Here is an 18,842-nt window from a genome sequence, read left to right on the forward strand (position 1 = left end):
AGTTATTTACAATTGGTCACTGTACAATATTGTTGTTTTTATTTGCATCTCTCACTATGTTCATTTCACTTTTTGCATCAGCTCATGTAAATCCAGGTTTTTCTGAACACGTTGAATTAGTGTCAAAAGTAATAGGATTTTACTTACAATGAATAAAAAAATTACCTCACTAGAAGCTCCAAGTCAATATTCTGCAACTGATATGAGTACACATCATTATCCTAAACAAAAGGAATATGCTATTTCACCATAACTTCATGATGATCATGAATGATTTCTCACCTCACATTTGTCTCATCATTAAATTCTTCAGCCCACTTCTTTCTTGACTGTGCAGTAGTAGAGCCATCCAAACGATAGTAGTCAATATTTCGAAACCACTTTCCCTCCCCTAGTAATTTAACAAATAAATCATTAAGTTAATAGTCACAACATTTACTTTATATACATACATATACACACACACACATACACACACACACATACACATACACACAAAAGATACCTAAGTCTATAGAGATCCTCAATTGTGGCTGATGCAAATATAACTTTAAATGTGAACAACTCAGACAAATGGGGTGGGGTGGGGTGGGGAGGGGAGGGTGGTTCTTTAATTACAAAAGGCTCCTTCATTTAACCTATTCTACTAATTCTGTTATATTTCCCACCTCTGTGACCTAGGTTGTGTCACTTTACCACTCTGTGACTTGGCATTCTCCTGCATAAAATGAGGGTGTTGGAAGGGATATCTATCTTCTAAGACCTTTTTCTACTTTAAATCCCAGAATCCCAGGATTCACTGAACAGCCTTAAACAATGAATCTCCCCAATATGTTCCCAAAGATTCAATCTACACATGACTTAACAGGAAAATATGTATTCAATAAATGAAGATATACTAGGAAAGAATATTCAATTTCATGAAAAAAAAGTATTTTTAACATTTTAATAGCATTTTGCTTTGACTTAAATCTGTATTACCATTTCAAGACAGCATTTTCTTCCATATTATAGAAAGATGTATTAGATAACAAAACCAAAGCAAAAGAAATCATTTACTAGCAACATATCACTAATTAATGAGTCAGACTACTATTTAAATAATTTTGCATTTATCACTTAACATTTAACATAGCTACCAATCAATAAACAAGCATTAATCAATTGCCTGCTAGATGCCAGATATTATACTAACATGTAGGGAATGTCAATAGAAAGAAAACAATTCCTACTCTCATGGAGTTTACATTCTATTTAAGAAACAAGTAGTACATATAAAAGTTGCTACACAATAAATATAGAGAATAAAAAGTAAAGAGAGACTCAATGAGGGGACAGAAATAAGGGAGAGCATATCGAGCATAGGGTACAGCCAATGCAAAAACATAGGTGCAGGAGATGAAGTGGCATGTGTAAGGAACAGAGAAAAGGCCACTTTGGCCGAGTCAGAGTACTGGAGGGGAGTAACATACATTAAGTGTAGAAAAATAGGTTGGGCTGGGTTGTAATATTCTTAAAATGTTAAATAGAGGGGTTTATATTATATCAATGTAGGCAACATAAGCAATAGGGAGCTATGGGAGTTGAAAGAACAGGTAAGTGACATGATTAGATCTACAATTATAGAAGATCACTGGCAGCGGTGTGGAGGAGGGATTAGAATGAGGAGAGACATGAGGCACTGAGATCCATTAGTAAGTTGTTATATTATCTTCTATGGCCATTTTCTGTTTATTTCTGCTAAATACATTCATGTTTCTTGCTTGATTGCTGAGTGATTCACTTTATCAATTCTCAGGGGGGAAAAAAGGGAAGGACATGAAATATGACATAAGCTTAAAGAATGAAGAACTGAGTTAATTTGAAAAAAGGAAGAAAAATGCAGTGGTAGCCTATCACAAATTTACATTGATTTTTAAAAAATAGACTGCTTATCAACATCACAAAATGAATATGCGTAACTATATGAATGTAATAATAATGAATGGAAAATGCAGATTGTATTTAAATTAATATTTTATAAACATATTGGATATCTAGGATAACCAAACTCAACAATAGCATCCACTAATGTTCAGGAAAGGAATGTTTGTGACATTAGCAATTTACATGATAGGAATGCTTTTAGGAAAAGAGAAAATACATTTAAAAATTCAAAACTCTTTTTACCAACCATACAGCACCATTCTTTCAAAAATTCTTCAAAGGGTATAGTGCACAGACACACACACATCTATAATATAGACACAGCCATATAAACATGTTATATATATGTTAATATATGACATGGACTAATACCTACAACAATACTATTTTTATCCTTAGGAAAGCAATAATTTTTCTCTCCTTGATATCTATCACATCTGGAGAACCATCTCACAAAGTAAACTTGCATGTTTAACAAATGAATCATTAATGCTCATTTTATACAAGCTTTGAGGAACTAAAAGGCCACATATACTCTTAGACCAGTCACACAAGGCAGCTCTGATAGGAAATTCGTACCAGAAACAGAAATATAAGCTCCCAAAGGGCTGAAGTTTAGGGGATGGGATTCCATTTCATAAATTCCATCTGCTAACTGTTCTCATCCCTCTAGTAGTCAGAGAGAGCCTGCAATGTCCTCCTTCACCTAGTATTGGAAGCAAACATCCACCTTTCCTGTACTACCAAGAGCTGACTAAAGAGAGGTACATGGGAAAATGTGTCAGTGTCTTCAATGATAAAATTAACATTTTTCAGGTAGTGAAAAGTACAGGCTATACTAGAGGAAGAAGTTTTGAATATCAAGTATATGGCAAGTGAATTTTAATCAAGCAAGCACTATATCAAATACAGAGTTAAATACTCTAAAATTTGACTGGTCAAATGTGTTGCTGTATCCAAAAAAAGCATTCCAAGTCAGGAAGGAGATTAGAAAACCAAGAAAAAAATTATACTATTTTTATATTAAATATGTTGTGAACTTTAGTTGTGTATAATCCTTTTTTATCCCACTTCAAGAAATAGATAATGAAAGGTTCTGATGGTGGAGTTTTAAAACAATTTTCTGGCCAGGGTGAGGAGGAGGGAAAGAGGATGCTGCAATGAAATATGAGAACAAGTCAAACAGAATTTGGGAGGAAAAAAGAGAAGCACCACTTCGCACAATGGGGAGTGTATTAACATAAGATGTGGTCAAGAAATAAAAATGGATTTGAAAAGGGTTTGAACAGATTAATTTGCAACGAGACATAAATGACTACTAAGGGAAGGTAGGATACACCTAACTTGTAAATGATTGACTTCAGGGTGAACAAGTCAGACCCCTCCATAACCCCTTTCCCCTGCCAGTCAATTGTCCAAAAAGACCTCAAGAGAACACATGTCCATGGATGGGAGTCCATGAGCAGCAACTCCAGTGTCCCTCTCTATTCCTGAGAGGGGAAGGGGAGGTCCTAGAAGAAGAATACAGGTAAGATATAGAAGGTGTACAAGGAGCTACACCAATTTTAGAAGGATTTAGAATTGCTCGTTTAATGGTCATGGATCATTGGCCAAACTTTTTAGACCATTTGATATATATAAAAAATTTGTTTTGCATACTACCCACCATGGCCTCCTCTTTTAATTATTCAGAGATGCCAGAACAAAATTTAATTTCCTTATTGTTTAGCATTCAACGGGAGGCACTAGAATTACAGACTCAAATGGTTTGTGCCACACTCATAGAACATCTAAAAGGATAAGATGAAATATCTTATCAGGAAAATATTGGGGGCATATGGTAAGATGTCAAATCCTTTATAAATTCCATGCCAATACCTTAATTAACAAACACTCAAGGGAACGGGCAAAGGGACCTGTGAGTAGTTTTCAGTAACCCCAGCATAGCCGACAGTCATAGACTTGTCACAGGGAAGGTAGGGTCTAGATCTAATTGAACATGGGGTTAGAATCCTAAGGATTTTATGGGCTGGTGAGGTGGGAGGCAAGAAAGGAATACTAGGTGAATCAGAACAATGTGGCTGGGGGAATGAAAAGACAGGCAGGAAAATCCACAACAAAGGCCAGAAGAGAATGCACATCCTAGAATGAGTGTGGGTCCAGAAGCAAATTCTTGAAAGTAACTCAATGGAAACGACTTTCTTTAGACTCCATCTGTCTATAGTTAAATATTGTGTTTTCCCATCATAATTAATTTGGAAAATCTGCAAAACAATAAATCCAGTCACCTAGAGCAGTTAAATAACGTTCAGATTAAAAAATGAGGTTTTCAAAAAACTTTTCAGTCGATTTTCCTTGATTTTCCTTAATCAAAAGATCTCTAAAGCCTTCTACCCCCCCCACATTTGAAATTGAAATGATATAGTTTGAAAATTTATTTCTAACTCTGTTCCATTAATTCCCCCCAAAACAAAACACTAGAATGACTTAATGCCATTTGAAAAGAACCTTTTGACAATGTCATTTGACAACCAACTGACAAAAAAAGATTTTATACTTCTTTATGATGATGATAAGTAAAAGCATTTTTTCTATGACCTCATTTGATTTTCTTGATAACTTGGGGAAGTAGATAATATTAGCACTAATTTCCAGATAAGTGATCTGAGACAAACAAAGGTTAAGTGACTTGTCCAGGATCACATAGCTCCCAAGTGTCTAAGGCAGGATTTGAACACAAATCTTCCTGATTCCAGTTCCACCTAATGGTCGCTTAAGCGAAAGCAATACGAGGCTATATGTTTAGAATTTCAAAAACTATATTTTTTTTATATTCTGGGATTATCAAATGACGTTCAAGCATGTTTTTGACCAAGTCTTGTCAAACTGATTTAAATTTAGCAGGAAAGGTAATTTCTTTAAGCTGTACACTGAATATTTGGACATTATGTCTCACTAACTGGAAATGTCAAATCCATCTTAATAACCCACATATTTCTACTTGTTATTGTAACTGTGAACACTTAGAAATGGTCATGCTGAAATAAATGTTTGAAAGAGAATTTTAAAATATCAAGGTCTTAATCCAATTAAGACTTTAAAGAGCTGTTTCAGCTTAATTAAGCTATGGCTGCTTCTTGCAGGAAGTAAAAAGGCAAAAAATTACTCTTAACTAACTGAACCTTTTGTCCCTTCCTAAAGGTAAAGCTTTATTTATACAAACAAACTGCAATGTGCCATCAATTAAAACCCATGCAGTTCTTAGATGAAATAGTAAAGCTTGTTGTGATAAATTACTTACTATTCACTGATGTAAAATATAATCCTCCCACTTACTGTACATAGTAAAATCTAAACTCATTAAAGACCAGATTGAACACCAATAAAGTACTACCCACACATGTGCTGTCATTACTTTAAATATTCTTTGAATTGTTTTTATAACATTTCATTTTTTCTGCAAGAATTAAGTTAAAAACTTTTTAAAAGCACCTATTATAGGCAAGGAACTATACTAGGTGCTAAGATTTGAAAGATAAAAAGTAGACTGTTCTCAAGGACTTTATGTTCTCAGGGGAAAATATAACATGGACACCAATCAGCAAGTTATAAGATAATTTGAAGACAAGCATTAACGCCTTGAGGAAGTACGGAAAGGAGGGAAATCACTGAAGGATTAAAGGAAGAGTTTTGCCATGAAGATAAGGATTCAGAAGGGAAAGATAAGGAGGTGGTGCATTTCTGGGAACAGAGGGCTCCTTGTACACATATATACATCATGGAGCTCTTTGGAAAAAATCAAATTTCCAATGTACAGATCTAAAAAATTCTAGAAGGAGGGAAAATAATAAGGATCCCAACAATCCTCAACTCTGTCACTCCTGAAATTTTGCCACCAGAGGCCTAAGCTCCTTCTCAGATTCTTAGGCAGCTCATCATTCCTACAACTTACTGGTAGCTGACATCTCCATAGGAAGAGTGATTTCCCCCTTTCTAACTGGCCAAAGTGTAAGAATACACATTTTCCCATCAGTTCAGGGAAGATAGGATTGAAACTTCTCTTATATAACTAAAATAATACAAAGGAAAGCCAAACAAAAAAGAAGCAAATGTACTCAATACAAGCTTTCATACTAACTTAACTATCACCTAATTCTATATATTCCTGGTTGATAAAACATATGCCTATAGACCTAGTGTCCCTTTCTCCATTGCAATCTTCTGTGCAGTGAATACTAGAGAATGGAAGCTAAACAGTTACATGGAGGGATAGCCTGAGGAAGAGGTGTGTCAGACTGGCAATTTCAATGGGATTCTTGGTCCTTCCTAAAATCTGTTTGCTACTCTAATCACCAAGGAGGATCTCTGACTTTTCCCACTACTCGGTTAAAAGTAATTTTATGGCTCTTCACACTATGAATAAGGAAGGTACAGTATAGTAGTACATCCTTATCTGACTCTCAAAAGATTTCTATTATGGACTTTATAGACTCCTGGATGTCTACCAGGTTCTAAGCTACAAACTGCCTTCCCATCCCCAGACATATTTTTCTTTCTAATTTGGTTTGCCTACATTCATTGAGTAGATAGCTTAAGCTGATAGAACCTGGTAGTAAACTCAAGTTTCTACAGTACTATTCTAAGCTGACAATTGGGCCAAATACCACCAAGGCTTCTATTGACAGGTGTCATTTTCCCCCTTAGCCTGTCTATATCAATATTTATTAAATGCCTAATGTGTACAATATAGAATGAAAGATTTTTTTAAAAGACCTGGCTATAGGTCATTGCTCTAGACTTCCAAAAACTTTTGTTTCACAGGCACTGTTGATTGGCAACTACAAAAATGGCAATATCTGCTCAATGGCCACACAAATCTTTCCTTGATCAATTTCCTAGCACTTTCCCAGTATTTCAAGTCTTCAGTAATGATTTATTCATAATTCTGATGCTTCTGGGAAAATGGTTTTCCAAGACTCTGTCACTACATTTTTACAACATTGAAAATATTTTAAGTACGGGGGAGAGAGGTGAGGGAGAATGACATCTACTAAGGCAGTCTCACACAATAAAAGATACATAAAAGTACAGTGATTTCAGTTGCTACATAAAATTTTGCTTTCCCCAAATGGTCCACTGTACACAAAAATATGAGAAATATAATATTTTTGATTATATAATTTAAATAAGAAAAGTGATAAAAAAATAGGGTTTCCCATTTTCTGCAATGGTATGTGATGAATGGGATTCTGATTACACATTTAAATTTAAATGTGACAATTGTGCAAAACCATTAGTTAAGATATTATTTTGTACATTGTACCTTTTATGTAAGTCCATTAAAAATGTCAACTCAATTGTCATGAAACTATTATAAAAAGCAAAGTGCATATCATTATTGTAAATCTATAAATATCGTGGAAGGATCATTAAAAAAAGAAATCATACATATTGAGTTCAATGATCCTATTACTATGAAGATACCCTATATGGAGTATCAAACAAACAAACTAAAAAACACCCCCATAATTTGTCAAAAAATTATACCTGAGTATAAAAACACATACAGTAGTGATATTCATAATCACAAAGGATTTGAAACAGCACGAATGTCCAACAGTTGGGGAAAAGGCTGAATAAATTGGTTGTAAGTATAATGGAACAATTCAGTGCCATTACAAATGATAAATGAGGAATATAAAGAAATTTAGGAAAACTTATATGAAATGTTAAGTGAAGAAAGCAGAAAGAGGGGTCACGAACACAATGATTTTAGCTATATAACGAAATGTATACACCAATACAGAAATGAATTAAGACTAGCAAGACAATTATGGGGCAAAGCCAAGTGCAGCACATTTCAATAGGGTCGGTAAACAACTCCATTAACCACAGAAAATTTTATTTTAAAGCAAACACTCACTAAATATCCAAAGAGGAAATTATTTTTATTTGTCCAATTAACAAAAGCAAAACTTAATTTGAAAAAGAAACACAGAATAGCAAAATTGTTGGAGATATTAAGGTGTGGTTGGGCTAATGACGAGGAATAATCTGTTACATATTAAGCACAGAAATTCATCTTAATGTGTTGATAGCTTTAAATGCATGTTTAATGGGTTCTGTTATTGTATAAATTACAGAATTTTTAAAAAAAATTGATACACAATCAAGGAAAAATCAGGGCTAATCTAGTAGAAAAAAATCTGCATGACCACATTAAAGTCACACGCCAGAAAATTAAAGCTAATTTGTCTTTTAACTATCCTATGAAAAGGAGCACAGCTAGAAGAGTAGGCAAAATAAGGCACTCCAGGGAAGTGGTGATGACAATACACAGTTCTCTTCTACTCTATTTGCCTTGATCCTTACTCTGTTTTGCTCTTGCCTGTGTCTTATGCTTGCAACCAAAATCTGTCAAAGCCTCAGGGGTGAGCAGCACTTGGGGCTACAAACTTGCAGACAACTGGTGTAGTAGTGTACAGCAAATGAATAAATAAATCACTATTCTTTTTCATTTCCACATACATTCAATCTATTTCATCTGTTTGTGAAGCACGACATGACCTACATTTATAAGGAATATTGCGGCACATATAAAAAGCACTACTAAAACAGGCTTTCCTCATAAATATTTGCTATATTAATGCAAAGGGTGGCCAAAGTCAACACTAAGTAATTTTTAAATAAGCCATAATAAATTCAAACAGTGTAAATCACACAATTAAATAACATTCTGATATAGTCTAGTAATTTGTGTTATATCTTCAAATTATCATTTAAGCTAAGAGGACACCTTGAAGAATTTATTATTGTGGTATGAGATACCTAAAATAATCATTGGGTACGAACGTCTGAACTCCATCAAAAACAAAACAACAGGCATCCAATGATCACACTGCGCATTTAAAATATAGAAAAACTAACTCACCTTTATAAATAAGAGGCTTATCTTTATCATCTGATTTCTCCCTACTAGCCAATTCAAGAAAATCTTCAATCAAGTCCAATGATATGAGAGATTGGCTAAAAACGAGACTAAAAAAATATAAAGAGATATAAATGCTTCCTACTAAAATTACTAATTTTTAAATGACAAAACAGAAGAAAATAACCATGTCATTCAATTCCAAACATGTCTGCAAAGCTCTGGTTTCTCTTTCCCACTGATAATATTTCAAGGAGCACAAGGGAAGCGTTTGAGGCTTGTCTAGAATCGAACAATTTTACAGGAATGGTATATTCTCTACTTGTTTCATTTCCCAATTAAGCAAAGAAATAAGTAGACTACCAGTTGGCAAGACATGACATGCATGTTTGGCTTATGGCGCTAGGAGTCACCAGGCTTGGTGAAGTGTTATTATACAAAGGGTAGTAGTATACAATTGCAGAAACAGTTTTATAATTTTTCAAAACTGACAATAAATGGTGAGGCACGTATTAGAACCCTGCACATAACCCTTGTTCTTTTAAGCATTTAATCCAGAATCAAAGCCTTAATTCAATGCAGTTCAAAAAGGTACTGTGCAGCATCTATTATATACCCTAAGAAGCATGCTAGGTGTTATGGAAAAATATATAAAGTTGATGTTCCGGACTTTTAAGGAGCCAGACAATTTTATGAAAATATTAGTTGCTTGACTGAAGACAATCTGGAATTTAAGTTGACATCTTAGAAAAGGCCCAATCCTAATCAAGCAGAGAGCCAAGCTACCTCTGGGGAACAAACAAGGTCAAATAAATCTTGCCGCCAAAGAAGTGGGTGAGGCTCAGGGAAGGGGCTGGAAAGTGTGCTCAAATAAGAGTGGAAGTGGCTGCTGATGAACTGTTATTCTGTCAACTTTCTCCATTTAAAGGTGGGAAAGGACAATACTGTTGTTAATCAATCCTGTTCTGTTAAATTCTTCTCCCCCGCCCCAGCAATGACTACAGGAAGACACAGAAAGCAGGCCTATCTATTTTGCACACTGGACTAGATGAAAGAATCAAAATTCAAAATAAACTCAACAGTCTGTAAAATTCTGGGTTAAACCAGCAAAATGAACTCAAAAAGGATAAAAGTGAAGTCCTACAACAACTGGAGATAAGAAGGAAGGGAGAATTCTAGTATGACAGAAATTCTTGGGGAAAAATCCTTGATGTATTAGTTGATCACAACTTCAAGATGAGCAAAAAGAGTAGTATGGCTACATGTGTGTGTGACTATGCGTGCATGTGTGTTTACTATCCTCCTGCTGCATTATAAGAAACAATAGTATTGGTTAGAAAAATAACCAGACTACTGTTTGACCTAGGAAGGACAATGGAGCGAATCACCGACAAACCAGAGAAGGCAAGACGACTGGAATCTAAATTATATAAGAAACAGATGAAGGGACTGACAATATTTACTGCAGGAGAAAAGAAAAAGAATGGGAAGATAAGGTGGACTGACCACATGATATCTGAGGTCCTTTTCAAGCTTAAGGATAATACTAAAGTGTCTGTTAGATGTTTAAAAGATTGACAAGTGGAAGAGTAAATCAAGTCTGCACTGCCCCAAAGGGCAAAACTAGAATTAGAGTGAAAAGTGATAGGAGGAAGCTTCAGGAATCATTGTAAGGAACAGCCTATCAAACAGCTTCCAACAATAAGATGAGATGCCTCAGGGAAGTAGTGAAAGTCGTATGAATGAAATCAATCAAGCAAAGACTGAACAATTCTCAGGGATGTTGGAGAAAGATTCTTGGATCAAGTGGGAAGCTAAATCAGACAATCCCTCAAAGTTCCTTTTGATAAGAAGCCTAACCACTTGAATAAGGTGTATGACACCAAAGTTAAAAAGGAAAAAAAGGAAACAAATCCTGAAGTAGGCAGAGAGGGGAGGAGAGAAAAAGTGAATAGCATATATCTTGTGGTCTTCCACAATGTCCAAGATGGTGAGGTAGTCTTTTTAAAGAGTCTTCTGAAAAAAAGCATAGAGCTCTTGAAAGTTACAAGCACAGATTAGAAGAGCTAAGGTATGCAATAGGAGAAAAGCCTGGCCTGTTTTCTGAACTACTGCAGGGACAAAACAGAGGTATGACTACCACATAGAAAAAAAGTGAACCCTTTGAGGAAAATTCACTTGACCACCCCTGCCTCGGGTTAAGAGAAGATTTCATCACTGTTTTAAATGCACCTTCTCTTTTGTGTCACCTTCCAAGAAATAAGATGTAAAAGAACAGTCAGAGTCAAATCAGATGGAAAGCTTATACAAATGACTATTTACAAAAATCACTCTAGAAAAGAACTTACACTTTGTCTCCAAGCTCCTCTGCCATTCGAAGAATTTCAAAAAGAAGCACCATCTTGCCTGAATGTTCCAAAACTTCCGCATCAGCATCGGTCACAAAGTCTTTGTACCAGTCCGGAGCTGGGCTACCTGGATTGGAAGAAGAAGTTTTACCTGGGGGAAAAAAAAACAAAACAAGAGAGAGACTTCATTAAGTTTTTTCCTGTGCAATGCATTTGTTTTTTTTTCTTTTTAATGCCAATTCTTTCAGATAAGGCAGAGCAAAAAACTATTTATCAACAGTGAGATCTGTGAAAACTGACCTGTCATAATGAAAAATTTCAGCCACCTTTTCCTTAAAACAAATTTAACTTAGCAATAGGAAAACCATAAAAGGAAAGGAATAGGAAAGATTAAAGCTAAAATTCACACGATTCAATGAAGCAAGAAGATGAGTCTGTTGCCTTTTATTAAAAGTGAAACAGGAAATTAAAGAAAATATTGACAAATTGCTTTATTCAATTCTAAGGAAAAAATTAAATAACCTCGAGAACATATTAGGAGAAAGGGTATATAGTCACCATGTTTTCCACTGAGAACAAACTGTGTTGCAGGACAAATCTCCATTACTTTTTTGAAGAAGTTACCAAATAGGAATGCAAGTTTCTTTAGACTACTGTGAAAAGAAGGATGGCTATGGAGGTCAAAGGACCTGGATCTAAATACATCTTTTGTCAACATGAGCAAGTCACTTAACTGTTCTTCATCTGTGAAAAAAAAGGACCTTGAAGGTCATTTACAAGACACAAAACATGACTATCCATGATATTTAATAGTCTTCCTTCCAATCCTTAAAGATGAGGAGTACTCTGGGTGGATTAAGAACTTAGTGAATGCTCTGACCACTGAAGGATCAGTAACAGCTTGATATGAGCATCTAAAAAGGTAGTGGGAAAGAGTAGTTGGCATTGAGTTTGGGATCAAACCAGACGCCCAACAAATTACTTGACTCAGGTTAATTCAAGAATTATCTTGAGTATACTATGGTGGATAACATGGCAGGATTTAGACATTTATACATATAATGTCTGGCATACAATAGATGCGAAATGCTTAATAAAAAACATATTACTTCATTTGATTCTTACAATGACCCTGGGTTCATTGACTTTTTATGACTTATATGCAATTTTCTTAACAAAGACGCTGGACTACTTTGTTATTTCTTTCTCCAGGGGAATAAATTAAGTGACTTGAACAGGGTGCCACAGCCAGAAAGAAATCTGAGGTCCAATTTGAACTCGGATAGTCTTGTCTCCACTGAATCACCTAGCATTCTTAGCATCAATTTGGAGAATAAAGTTTCAGTGAATGCTATAGCTACTGATACCTCTGCTTAGCCTTGTGTGATTTAGCATCTGAATCAATAATTTTTTCATTACATATTCATTACACATCAATAATTTTTCATTACTACTCCTTCCATTTTGTAGGCCTTTAAATGGAAGCTAGATGACAATATTGTGGAGAGAATGGATTACCAGCCTCAGAGGTTCTGTGACATTAGTTACTAACAGTCAACATGTAAATTTGTCCTCAAGTACATATGATAAACTGGATATTTTCAATTCTAATTAGAGAATAAAACATTGGAAAGAAATTTTCTCTCATGGAATCAGCAAGTAGGTACAGGATGGACATTTAATAGGGAGAGCTATTTGTTCTCACTTTCATACTACAGAAAAAAACCCAAAAAACCCAAAAAAACAAATTTCAGAACAACTCAATTTGGATCCTTCCACTGTTCTCCCTTGCCACACCAAAAAGGTCAAAGAAAAGGCTATAACATGAACCTTCAACAATCTCAGGAAGACTGAAACAGGATCTTGCTAGCTTCGGTTATTAGAATCTTAATCCTGAGAAATGCTGGAGTCCTAAGAGAGCACATATCTAAACAACATAAAACTCCTCAGTCTTCATTCCCAGGACCAAGAAAGTATTACTCTCCAGCTAAGACTAACTTATTGGGAAGGCCCTTTTCTACCATACCATAACCCTACAGCTTCTATATTTAAACATTTTGTCTTCCTTTTCCAGCACATACTGGCTATGGAAGGGGCAATGAAGATACAATATTCCTGGTAAAGATGATGCCCAGCCCAGATATGGGTCATTCCTATTGTACGTTCAGCAAGATGGAAATAAGATTTGGTGCTCCATAGCCTATAGCTCAGATTATTATCTCCCTTGAACTCTATGACACCCAGAAGAAATTGATATACCAAACTTATATGACTAAGGGAAGTGGGAGGGAGTACTGAGAGCCTTGCTTTTGGGTTGGGGTAAGGGACCATTTCAGCTTAGTGAACTCAAGACACAAGTAATCTAGTTCAACCAAACAGTAAGACTGAGACTGGGACTTAAAACTGAGAGGATATATTCTACCATTCATTACCAATGTTTTTCTAACTCAATGTTCTATGTGAAAAGACATTTATTAGTCAAACTCACTTTCTTCCTGTTTTAAAGAGACACTGGGAATGTTGGATGTTTCTTCCACAATTCCTTCCCCACCTCCTCGAGACCTTGAATTCCATACTTTAATCACTTCTACATCATTATCACTGCCACTGCCACTTGAACTACTGTCCTTTTTACCTTTCTTCCCCTTTGACTTCTTTTTCCTACATAATAGAGAATTCAAGTAGTTAGAAAAATGCAGTGAATAAACATTTACTTATAACTTCTGAGATGAAATGGTAGAAATTCCCATGTACACAAACAAATAAGAGTTCTGAAAAATAAATTGCTTCCTTATCAATACATAAAAAGGTATTATAAAGAAAAAAAATGCATAGCAGGTTTTGTAAATATGGTTCATGGTTTAAAAAAAAGTAAATTTACTTAGTATATTCTTCGGAGCTTAAACTCATAGATGTTTCATCAGAATCTGAAGCGATAAATTCATCCATGCTATCTTCATCAAAATATCCCTAAAGGAAAAAAAATATATTTTTAAATTTTAATTAGGCACAGTAACCAGATGAAAAATTTCAAAAGACAAGTATTTCTTTTAGTTAAAGATTATGAGATTCAACTTCACATGCATAACCAAAACCATATTGCCACTCTTATTAAGAGGTGGGGAGAGAATTTGGAGTTCAAAATTTTAAATAATATTAAAATAATTAAAAATATACAATTAGGAAACATTCAATAAAATGGACAACCATGCTAAGCTTTCATAATTACAATGCATACATAGACATCCCAGAGATAAAAAAGCAAGTAAAATAATGAAGCTATTAAATAACAAGACTCCTAATATATCATAAGGCTACCTATCACTTGGCAGTTTATTTTAAGTTTTCAGGACAGTTAAGGGGATAAAATTTCAGCTTAAGTGATTTACCTTATTTTCTTTGCTTATATAATCCAGCTGCAAACACCACGGATGAGTCCAGATTCTACTTAACATCTGAAAGTCCTGGAAAAGTTTTGCTCCTGCCTTCCCTCTTCCACCTTCACTGGTATTACCCACACCTGATGATAAAAGGTTAAAAATAAAAGGAAAAAAATATGAATTTAAAAAAATTCAATTTTAAGTTCTTCCAAGATAATAATGATCCCTATTGCCCAGTGTAAAAACCATGTGTAATTATTTCTAAGTACAACTAAAATGCCTATTTTTTACAAGTTTAATTAAATGTTACTTCTTAAATGTCAAAATTAGAAGGCTGCTTTTCATTGTATTAATAAATTTCAAATACAAGCATTCCTAAATTAAAAGAAAGTCTTACAACTTCATAAATTCCATTCTCATAAGACTCAAAGTGGAGTGACAGAACTGCAAGGCTTTCTAAGGAGAAGATTATGAAAAGGAATTCTATAAGTGATTTTCATCATTAATCATGATGCTTAATATCGTGGTCCTCAATGTGTCATCTGACAAAGTACAAATTGCACTCAAGAAAAGGAATTTGGAGAAGTAAACTTGACGAAATACATAAAAAGGGAAGTCAGTATTAAAGGGAAAAATCATTTTAAAGACATAGTGATTCATGTTTTACACATTAATTGGATTACATGTTGTCTATGAGAAGGGGTGGGGGTTGGGGAAAAGGAGGAAAAACGGGGAAAAGAGGGAGGAAAAACGTGGAAAACGTAGTTTTGCATTTGCATATCTTTTGAAAAGAAAAAGCTATTGTTTAAAGACATACTGATTGACTTTTAAGAGCTCTCTAAATGAGAAAGCTTTCAAAAGAATGGAAAATATCAAAGGAAATATCATTGTACACATACACAACTGAATGAGAAAATATCAAATGTCACTCATCCATTTGCCTTACTTTCTCATCTTTACAAAATCTGTTTACATATATCAAGACTATCTAAGACAAAAATATAAATATGAAACAAGTTTTTTTACATAAAACAAAATTCCAATATATTGATTACAAAAGAGTGTTTGAGTTATAAGTGCAAATGATGCACTTCTCAAAGATCCTGAGAGATTTTAGATACCATAAGCTAATGAGTCAATAGATCCAATACACAAAATGTTATTGTTCAATAATTTCGATCATCAAGATGAATGGAAATATAAAACAAAGAGACAATGCACTAATTACGAATATATAGTATTACTGGGAAAAATAACTTCTTTTTCTATATGTGATAAAAGTCTTGAAGCTGTGGCTTTCAAAAGCAAGGTGGCATAGTGGTCAGTGGAGACAAAGAAAAACACTTGGTTTCAAATCCTGTCTCTATAGGTTAAACCTCTCTCAACAATTAAAAGATTATCAAGAGGCTGAATACAACCATATATTTGTCAAACCCTTTACAAACTGTAGAGGGCTGTATAAACATTCCTACTTATTATTATGTTCCTGTTTGCAGATGATATTCTGCTGATTGGATCTGACCTTTGGAAGATGACAAAGAATAAAAGAATTGGTACCTTGTTAGGGCCCGTGGCACCCACTTAGTCCATATCATAATCATACCATGAAGGAAACTGTTACAGTAAAATAACTGACAATTGGTCACTCAGCACGGGATAGAAGACCTCAAGTGAAATAAAGCCGAATCCACTTTTGGACTACTGTCACTGTTAAGAAAATTTTCCAGACACTGAGAATTAATTCTGCTCTTTTCAACTTCCATACCCTGCTTCTGGTTCTTTCCTCTGGAGCCAAGCAGAACAAGTATAATCTTTTTTTCCATATGACAGATCCTGAAATACTCGAGGATAGGTATTGTTTCCCTGAGCCTTCTTTTCTCGAGGCTAAAGACATTTCTAGTTTCTTCAGTTCATCCTTATACAACATGAACTTGAGGTCTTTCGCAATCCTAGTCATTATTTTTTGACACTTTCCAGTTTGTCAATGTCCCTTTTAAATTGTGGCATCCAGAGCTGAACAGAATATTCCATGAGGGATAATTATGGCAATGCCCAGAGGAATGATCCCTTCTTTATTCCTGGAAGCTATGTAATTTTTTAATAAGAGCCCATGATAAGGACACTGAAGAATAGAGGTTTAAGTAACTTGCCTTTGGTGACACAGTTACGGTCTGAGACAGGATTTGAAGTAAGGTATTTCTGACTCTAAATCTAGTGTCTTATTCATCATGCCATACTACCTTGAAGTTAGTAGGTTTGTTGTTCTCCATGGGCAATACAGCTTTCATTCCATGGATGCTGTACTTTCCTTGCCTTAGCCAAGGAGTAACCAATTTTTCAAAGTCTATGCCAGCAGAATATAAAAGCTCAGTCAGGTCCCATCACTACAGTAAGTTGGATGAAGTAGTACCCATTAAATGGGAGGGGAAGGAGTTAAAAGAGAAGTACACCTTAGTACAAAGAAATGTCACACCATCATCTACTAGACAGGCAACTAGTAAGGGTGGGGGTGGGTCAAAAACTCACAAAGATATCCAACTATGAGGAGGGGAGATAATCTGTTTCAGCACAATGTTACCATCTCCATCAAAAGGAAAAGGGCATTTTAACCTAAGTATATGTATGAATGAAGTTGAAAGGCATACTTCACAACAGTCATAGCAAACAGTAACTCCTGTGCTTTTAGCCCACCTTGATATTTCTTTATTTTATGACCTGTTACACAGCAGAGGTGTCCCAGTGTCTGGTCATGGTAAGGATTTTTATGTGAAACCTCATGTTTCTTTCTTGATGGAGTCCAATTTAATGATCAGATTGAAAACAGAAAACCAAAGGGAAACTAGTGTATGCCATACTTAGAGGTGGAATAGTCATGAGAAGAAAAATGGGACTTTAGGGGCATCTAGGTAGTACAGTGGATAGAGGACCAGCCCTGAAGTCAGGAGAACCTGGGTTCAAATCTGGTCCAGCCACTTAACATTTCCTAGCTGTGTGACCCTGGGCAAGTCACATGACCCCAGGCAAGTCACATAATCCCGATTACCTCAGCAAAAAAAAAAAAAAAAAAAAAAAATGGAGGGGGCGGAGAGGGGAGAGGAGGTTAGAAGGAACTTCATCAGAATTAACTTCTACAGTTTCTCTGCTGAAGATATCCTTCTGTACTAGCAACTGCCCAGGATGCACAGAGCTTTGAGTGCTATTGGTTTCAAGTAGAAATTCAGTCACAAAAGGTATTTTATTTTCAAAACCCCTTTCTCACAAATAACTCCTACATCAATAACAAAGTTTTCTGTTTGATAAAATAAATTCTTTTTTATAATGGTATTATATGGTGCTCAAAGACGTTATCTGAGTCAATGTCTGTGCACAGGCAGAACTTAGGTGATTACATATAACATCACAAAATGGAACAATCAGAAAAATCTATGGAGTGCAATTAAAAGGACTAAACCCTAAATTATTCAAACAAGTCACTAGAAGTAGAAAGTAGGGCATAGACAACAGAACTGACATTAACTACAATAATTTCATCTAAAAGTTTAAGCAACACAAATTGTCACAAGAGAATAAAACAGCCCAGAAAATGCCTTATTTAATACCAAACATCTAACATGACTAGCAAAATGGAAAGAGATGGCTACAAAAGGAAAAATCAAGTTATAATATTAATCTAATATGTAAATCTTAAAAAAATTGGATAATTCTATTAATATCTCATAAATCAGAGGTGCACTGGAGGATTAAAATAAGGCAAGATATTTCATCAAGCAACATAATGCTGAGTGTATCCAAAGATTAAAATGGAAGGAAAAAAACCTGAAGAAAAATGAAAAAGATGTGCAAAAGTCATTTGAATAAACATTTTCTCCACAAAGAACAGATTCACATTAACTAGGCACTAACATGTTAGTCAAATTGCTGAACAAGTACATAAAAATAATACCAAAGAGAATAAAGACAGAAAAACCATCTAGTTTGGACCAAGTATAGTCAGAGAAATCATGGAATCAGTATTTTAGAGTTGACAGGGACCATAGTAGCCATACAGTACAATCTACAAACCAAAGGAATATCTTCTATAACATCCCTGACAAATGTTCTTCCAGCCCCACCATGAAGATCCAAGGAAGAGGAACTCACAACCTTTTGAGGCAGCCCATTCCATTCTTGGACAGCTCAAATTCTAAGGAAGAGTTTTACTGTCACTGAAATTTGCCTCTTTGATAATTCTAGTCAGCTTCTTTCTGCCACTTAAGTAAA

At 34.9% G+C, this 18,842-nt stretch overlaps 1 protein-coding gene across 9 annotated transcripts in view; it reads right to left on the reverse strand.

Moving 5' to 3' along the window:
- ATRX (ATRX chromatin remodeler) overlaps positions 1-18,842 on the reverse strand; it is a 183,759-nt gene that overhangs the window by 33,291 nt on the left and 131,626 nt on the right. For all 9 annotated transcript variants that reach the window (XM_051968398.1, XM_051968397.1, XM_051968401.1 and 6 more), the window contains 6 exons: positions 14,592-14,722; positions 14,084-14,172; positions 13,691-13,863; positions 11,203-11,353; positions 8,858-8,964; positions 283-391 (listed from right to left, as the gene is read on the reverse strand). In XM_051968398.1, the coding sequence (XP_051824358.1) occupies positions 283-391; positions 8,858-8,964; positions 11,203-11,353; positions 13,691-13,863; positions 14,084-14,172; positions 14,592-14,722 (760 nt within the window). The remainder of the gene's footprint in view (positions 1-282; positions 392-8,857; positions 8,965-11,202; positions 11,354-13,690; positions 13,864-14,083; positions 14,173-14,591; positions 14,723-18,842) is intronic.

Source organism: Antechinus flavipes, chromosome X (genome assembly GCF_016432865.1).
Source record: "Antechinus flavipes isolate AdamAnt ecotype Samford, QLD, Australia chromosome X, AdamAnt_v2, whole genome shotgun sequence".
Lineage (NCBI taxonomy): Eukaryota > Metazoa > Chordata > Mammalia > Dasyuromorphia > Dasyuridae > Antechinus > Antechinus flavipes.